The sequence below is a fragment of the Elaeis guineensis genome, chromosome 13 (assembly GCF_000442705.2).
Source record: "Elaeis guineensis isolate ETL-2024a chromosome 13, EG11, whole genome shotgun sequence".
NCBI lineage: Eukaryota > Viridiplantae > Streptophyta > Magnoliopsida > Arecales > Arecaceae > Elaeis > Elaeis guineensis.
The window spans coordinates 73,457,746-73,465,500 of NC_026005.2; the positions used below are offsets into that span (position 1 = coordinate 73,457,746).

At 36.6% G+C, this 7,755-nt stretch overlaps 1 protein-coding gene across 10 annotated transcripts; it reads right to left on the minus strand.

Annotated features, from left to right (window-relative positions):
- Positions 1-3,463: 3,463 nt before the first annotated feature.
- Positions 3,464-7,304, minus strand: LOC109506544 (uncharacterized). 10 transcript variants are annotated; one of them, XM_073247867.1, is made up of 5 exons: positions 7,159-7,303; positions 6,089-6,206; positions 5,911-6,003; positions 5,241-5,815; positions 4,187-4,857 (listed from the first exon to the last, which is right to left on the minus strand). In XM_073247867.1, exon 4 carries the CDS (start codon positions 5,804-5,806, stop codon positions 5,246-5,248), a length of 561 nt encoding a protein of 186 aa, XP_073103968.1. In that variant the 5' UTR covers positions 5,807-5,815; positions 5,911-6,003; positions 6,089-6,206; positions 7,159-7,303; the 3' UTR covers positions 4,187-4,857; positions 5,241-5,245. The 10 variants fall into 10 exon arrangements, 9 of the variants coding, with proteins under 9 accessions (XP_073103968.1, XP_073103965.1, XP_073103964.1 ...); XM_073247864.1 differs by lacking the exon at positions 7,159-7,303 and adding an exon at positions 6,416-6,866 and having other exon boundaries at positions 6,084-6,206; XR_012136350.1 differs by adding an exon at positions 3,464-3,863 and having other exon boundaries at positions 4,740-4,857; positions 5,241-6,206; positions 7,159-7,304.
- Between the last annotated feature and the right edge of the window lie 451 nt (positions 7,305-7,755).

A 7,755-nucleotide genomic window follows, 5' to 3' on the forward strand; every position in this document is an offset into this window, starting at 1 on the left:
GGATTTTAGATGATTATGATGGATTGGCTTCGTGTTATCGTGGGCTCCATTCCTCGATAGCATGGCCGTGTTATGTTCCGGATTTGGAGCGTGACAGTTATAATTGTTAGAATTTGATATTATCTCTATTTTTGGAAAAAAAAATGAAATTTCAATCTGACAAAGGTAAGAGAGAACTTGATGGGCTTGCACTTGTAGCTTTGGATGAGAATCACATGAGCTGTAATTGATTACTACATTGGGTACTGAATTGCTCAGGTGGCTTAATATTTGAAGATACAAGATGGCTTCTAAAATTTCACCCTTGGCTTCCTTACAACTTGAGAGAAGATTTCTAAACCAAGTCATTTGCATCCAACTTGGTTTTGCAGTTCATTAAGCAACAATAGTATTACAAAACATGCATTTTGAGCAACAAGTGGTGCCCCCACAAAAGGTGGAAGGAAGGAGTTGATCAAGAAGCTCTCCTACTCATAAGATGACAAAGCAGAAAATTCATTGCATTGCAGGTCACTGAAACGAGGCCTTAAAAATCTACATTCCCATCTAAAATCAAGTACCCTTATGGAGCAACAAAATAGTCCCAATACGTCATATGTACAAGCCTTTATTTATCTATTACAGTCAAAAACTCATAGCTCTGCACATTAGATATTGTCCGTTTTAACCTATGGTCCATAGTTCGAGGGCTGTATGGGTTATTTTGAATCTCATAATTTTGCTCCTTAAAAGGCACTTTATATGAAAAGAATGATCCCTTCCTATATAAGCTAGATTTTTTTTGACTCCAACCAATACGACACTAATGATGTCCTTCCTTTTACACCACGATATAGTCCCTCCAATCAAAGAGTATTCCACAGACTGTATCTATGTACTCCCACAAAGTGGTGTATAGGCTTGACATATGAGGTATTGTCCATTTTAGTCTATAGCCTATAGCTTGAGAGCTGTATAGAATCCGTGTACATAAACTGTGTTGGTATACTCCCACTAATGTAGGACTAAAGATGTCCTTCTTTTTATACCACAATATAACCCCTTCGGTTAAGGAAGAATCTATGTATTCCACAAACTATGTCTGTGTACTCCTACAGAGTGGTGTATAGGCTCGACACGTGAGGTATTATCTGTTTTGGCTTATGGTCCATAGTCCGGGGACTGTATAGGCCGTTTTAGGCCTCACGATTTTGCCCCTTAAAAGACGCCTCATGTGGAAATAATAGCCCCTTTCTATATAAGCTAGAATTCTCCTTGACACCAAGCAATATGGGACTAATGATGTCCTTCTTTCTACACCACAACATATCTCCTCGAGTCAAGGAGAAATCTGTATACTCCACAGACTGTGTCCATCTTTTTTCTAATGCTAATGTTGCAGTGAAGAGCTCGTGGCTTGGCATGTTAGGTATTATCTGTTTTGATCTACGGTCCATGTCTAAGGGTTGTATGGGCCATTTTGGATCTCACATTTTTGTCCCTTAAAAAATATCTTATATGAAAAAGATGATTCTTTCCTATATAAATTAGATTTTTTCTTAACTCTAATCAATATGAGACTAATGATGTCCTTCTTTTTATATCATAATATTATCAAAAATAAAACCAAGCAAAGCAAGAACAATGTGGGGCTTGCTGGTGGACTGGATATAATAAGCATAGAGAACCAAAGACCCTATCGGACAAACGATGCATAGCAAGTTCCGGTTTGAAGCTTACATGTAGGATGTGAAAGGTGAAACCGGTGATGCTTCACAAAAGAACATCCCCCTCATGTTAGTTGCCTGTTCTTTTTCTCAAGTGTTACACTTGTTCATAAGAAAGCAAGCTTTTGAGCTTGTCAAAGGATTAATGTTGGGAATTCTTTTGCAGAAAAATAGGTTGCTTTGTTTAACAATGGCTGGCAATGGCACGGCAAAGCTTATTTGTCAGTTAATTCATTAGTTGGTTGTTTGCCTGTAGGAGGGAGCAGTTCTTGGCCATGTATTATAAAACACGATCACAATATTTGTATAATATTATACATAAACATCTGATATCATAGGGTACACATGTTTTAAGGTTGCCATGTCCTAATTACTCTCATCAAGGAAATTGGGTGCTAACTACTAACTTGCAACACATCACTACTATGTAGTAAAATCAAATTGTATTAAGGAAGTATTCGCTAGAAAAGGCATATACGTGTTTTATAGAGGCGACAAAAATGCAGGCAAAGTATTAATATTGCTTAAAATATTTCAAATGCATATGTATCTAGAATTTTGATGATGTTCACCCTATCTTACATATTTTGACGGGGAGGTTTCTCGCCTCCTCCTCATAAATTTCAAAAAAAAAAACTGCAGTTTCTTACTCCATTTAATTAATACATTGATATTTATTCATCAAATGTCATGTAGTAATTAAGAAAGCAAGAAAAAAATTCTCATATTCATCTTGATCTCTCATTCTGTCTCGAATTATTTTTTCTTTTCTTAAAATTGGCATATTATCTCAACTATTGTCAAAAACTCGAGGTTTTCTTTGATATCATGCACCATAACCAAGAATAACCTAATCGATTAAGGCCAATAAAATCTCACATTGAAAATATAATAGATGACTATTGTTTTCTTAGCCTTGGTTCAACCTAACAGAGTCTTATTTCCTCACTAGTTGCCTCTCTGGAGAAACTCAAGCCTCTCAGTGAAACCTTCACTAATTTACCTTTTTGATCCACCATGCCTTTTTTAATCTCACTCCTTCCTTTTGAAACTTGAAATCTTTCTTATATTGCCTTCTCTCTCCCTTTAACAGTTCACTATTATGGTTTGCTACCCTTATTCTTGGCTCTCCCCTTCGTTGACAGCATCCTTGAAAATAAAAAGGAAAAGAAAAGAAAACAAGGTGTTTCAGTTACCTTCCCCTCAAGAAGTTGAAGCACTAGGAGTACACAGAGAAATGACTGCATATAATCAGAAGTTTTTTCTTTGTTGGTCACTTATGTGGTTTTTTATGTGAATATTGGGGCTTTCTTACTACCAGAACAACATAGAGAACTTTATTCTAGCAAATAGAAAAAATGGAGAGAAAAATTTATCTATCATTTTCATGCATCGATTTTCTTTTTAAGAAAAGGAACATTCTCTATACATATTTTCCTTTGAAAAACTTTCTCTACATATGAGAGAGGATATCAACTTTGATACTACATATAATTATGTATGTATATAAATAGCCAAATATATGATACATGCACATAAAACAAGGAAAAAAAAAGAAAATAATGAACCAAGATTCTGACAAGTATGATAAATTTGTAATATGAGTTTGAGTTTGTCGAGAAGAAGGCTAGAAATGGAGATTGCCGGAATGATGTGGAGTGGTAGGATTAGGAAAAAAAAAATAGTGAAAGTTGGAGTCTCAACAAGGATTTTTATAGGTCATGACTTTCTATACTTTTGTGGAAAAGGTTGGATGATGGATTTTTTAAGAAAAAGGAGAAAAAAAGGGAAAATGAGCCTAATCACTTCCATTAAGGGTATGAAGGAGTACCAAAGACAAATCAACAAAGAAAGTAAGCTAAACACCAAACCCAAAATAACATCTACATACCAAGCATATCAAAAGAAGGTCCAAGTTTCAAAGAAACACTTCCAGAGCACTGAGAGGGCCAGTCATTGAGCAAAGAAGAGGATACTTTTCAAGACTTCAGAGATGCTGTCTGATAAACTATTAAACAGTCTTCTGTTGCTCTGAATCCAAGTGCCCGACTGATAGTAACAGTTAAGAGTAATCCAAGCAAGATGCCAACCTTATCTCAGTGTGGCCTATCAAACCAGATTTGTTCAATTGACTACCCAAAAAGAAGGTGCATATTCCTACAAAAAATAGCAGATGGCAAATAGTGATCCATGGATTTCTCTTCAAGTGAACAAAGATGACAAGTAGCAGTAGGTTAATTTCTTTTCCGTAAATTCTCAGATGTGGCCCTCCCAAAAAAAAAAAAAAAAAATCTTAGATGTGAGGATTTGTCTTTACACAATAAAATCAGAAATATATCAGCTTTATCAGGTCAAGAATATTTTCAAATTAAATTTGGCTGTCATAGAGACAACTCCTCCATACATCAGAAGTTTACTTAACTGATCTGTGGTCCAGATATTAGAGAAGAGTGGAGACAGTCTGACTAGTTCATCCAAAACATGCTAGATATTATGGTCTCTCAAATCCATTCTCAAACTGTACAAAAATTATTCTCATGTTTCTGCGTATATGCAAACATATACTGTGAAATAGGCAAATAGCTGAGCTTCCTTATACAAGTTAATTGTGAACGAACAAGATAGTCTGAACAAGGATGAATTTCTGAAAAAGAGAGAAAGGAAAGAAAAGAAAAAAGGAGATAAGGAAAAGGGAAGAAAAAGAAAGGAACTAGACGATCCGCCCTTATTTCACTCAGTAACTCATGAACCAAGGCATACAGATTCAGTAATTTGCCATTACTCTTGATCATTATGGTGGGCACCATTCTTTACAGCAGGATGGTTGATCACAATAAACATCAAAGGAAAAACCCCAAATCACTTTCCAATTTTTGTTGAGAATTTTGTGCCAGCTTGGGCTCCTGGCTAGCATAGGAGTGTTGCTGCCCAAGCTTTTGATTTTTCATTTTTCTTTTTTTTTTTGATGTGCATCACTTATCCTTTTGACCATAACAGAATACAGAAAATAGATGGAGCATGAGTAAAGACAACCTCAGGGTATGGTAGATGCAACCATTAGCACTCCCCTTGCCACCTGGCCTGTCCCCTTCCAAAAATAAATTGTGGATATTTTTTTGGCAATGACTTGTGCTCCTTGGTGCATCAATCCCTGCAAAACAATTAAAGATTTCAATAGGTTAAGCATAAAATTAAGTTGAGATTTCAGACTCCAATGTATTTATTTATTCAGTCATGTATATGGTAGGAAAGTATTATACAAATGCCCTTAGGTTTCCAAGAAAGCAACTCCAAAGATTCAGAATTGGTTTGAAACTATAAAAGAACCTCAAACACAACGAGAAAACCCTAACCCTAACCGAAGGCATGCTACATGTGCTTTTTAGGCTTTCAGCAGCATTCACAGGCTTTTAAGGCTTTTAAGAAAGCAAAGTCAATGATAAAGTAAGAAAGCTCAAAATCAGACTTCTAACCCTTTAGGAACCTTTTTACTAAAACATAACGTAGAATTTAAGAGATTAAAGCTCATCCAACCTGGTTCATGCCTTGATTCCCACCCTTGAACATTTGATGGAGCCCCTAGCAATGTCGATCTCTATTAAATTGTCTTCCTCATTAATCTCTGATAATAGCTCCATTAGCCCATGTTGCCTGCACACTGTTTCTGGTAAAAAGTCCAGAAGAAAACCTCCTCTCAGCTCTGGCGTTAACTGTGATTTTGACTCCCCTGTTGCTACATAATTCCCATGGGGGATCTCAATCTCAATGAGGTTGTCATCATCTGATATTGAACCTTCCGAGCATTCCGCCAACTGATGCAAATGCTCCGGCAAAGGATCATCATCACAGAGTGAATAATCCAAGCATTCTGATGGAGTTGGATTTTCCAACACATCTTTGTCACTACAAACTAGAGCATTCAACAATGCATGCTCATCTCTCTCACCTCCATTTATGTCTTCAGATTCCAATGATGGGTTGGTGACTAATTCTTCATGTGGAAACTTGCCTGTTTCTTCTTGGGTTGCCTTATTTTCCTCAAGAATCTCATGCTGGGGCAGATCCTGCAGACAAACCTCTAGTTCTGGTGGCTTCTCCATAGTGTTGGGCTTGCAAAATTGTCTCAACTTAGCAAGGAACAATGGGAAAGAAGCGGAAAAAGCCAAGATTAACAAAGTGAGAAATGCTGAAGAGAAGGGATTACTGTGGTAGCTAGAAAAGATGAGAAGGAGAGAGAGTGCCATGAACACTGTAGGATGTTTGAGGAAAAAGGGACCCATATGTTGATCACTTGTTCCTACCATGAGAAGTAGAGAAAGGTAGAAATTTTATTAAACGAAGTAGAGGAAAGTCGCAAAGAATACTAACAGGTGTTACCATACACATGAAGACAAGAAGAAACTATCTGGAGTCACAACTCTCGACTGCTCCTTTCTTCCTTTTCTTCTCCTTCTCTTATTCAACACATGTGGGAAGCAGCAGTGGACGTAGTCAGAACAACTGCAGAAAAGGAAAGACAAAAATGAATAGAATTCTTGTGAGATGAATCTCTTATGAGTGAATGTTGTAAGTTGTACTTGAGTAAGATCTAGAAAGGATATTTATATGCATCTGAACTGGAAGGCAGAGGAGAAAGAGGAAGAAGAGGATTAGTATCTGCTAAAGTAGTTTAGAGATCATAAAAAGAAGCGAAACTGAGAAGCACTTACAGAGAAGAAGACAGACCTACAGGGAATCTGTAAATGGGTGGGCTCTATTTCTCTTTGGAAGTGCATTGAAATTGTTGGGATTTTTTACTTTCTTCACACTCCCCATTGCTCCGTGAAAAATGGTTTCTTTTTTTTTTATTTTTTTGACATTTGACTCTTCCCCACACCTGAGGCTCTAACAACATCTGGTCCTTATTTTTTGCCTCCGATTCTCTTGGGAGAACCAAAGCTGTGGGTATAGATTTCTGAGCTCCAATGGCTTAGAAGTTAGGGAGGCCATGTGCAGGGATAGCAGGTCACCACATGGCACTTTCCCTCCAAGTTTCCATTAGAGAAATCAAAAGAAATGTGTGCATACAAAAAGGAACTAATTTTTTTATAATTTTTCAAAACTCTCAGCAATTCCAAGGAAAACCATCAAGCAAAAACAATTGTTTTTGAGGCAGCCTATCACTGAAAAACACCATTTTCCACATCATATCTCATGAATGGATGCTTAAAATACTCTATTTCTTTCATTTTTTTTCCAGTGAAAACAAGGTGAAGATCATCAGCCTAGCACAACAATCACCTCAAAAGAAATCCAAGCATTCACCTACTTCTGTCCGTTTGCTTACAAATCTACCTAAGAGAATCCTTTTCTATTGATAATTCTATTCCACCCACACAGAATCCATGTAAAAAACTTCAGTTTTTAACTATCTCCCTGTAAGTAAGCGCAGATGCCAAACATGACAGTTTACCTGTTTCTACTGCAGCAACATCTCTCAGCCTGCAGCAGCTCATCCTGCAGCTCTATTGCAGATTTCAATAAAAACCCATCAACCCTGAACTAGATTTCTGCCATTTTTTATTATAATGTCAGAAATAGGAGCACAGAGTGATGATAAAGAGAGTAAAGGAACATTAGTTATAATATAGCCCATCTCATTGCAACTGTTTTAGTTTGAAAAAGTTATAAAATATCCCATCTCATATCAACTGTTGTAGTTTGAAATAAAAATAGCTATCCATTATTATTATTATTATTATTATTTGATGAAAAAAGAGAAGCTGAGAACAGCCACCCAGCTTTTATAGAAGAGGATAATGATTATTTACAGGTTGGTATTTACAAAGTACATGGAGATAGAAGAACTGTAGGAGATATTACAAGGTTTCAAAAGCCAGCTGTGATGGGATCAGAACAAGTTACAAGAGCACCAAACGATTAGTTAGGGGACATTAAACTTCAAAAATGCTTACCCATTATCACTTTCCTAATAAGTTTATCATATCTGTCTGACTAAGATTTTATGGAACTAACCAGAGGAACTCAGTTGTGATGTGTCCAACCCAAC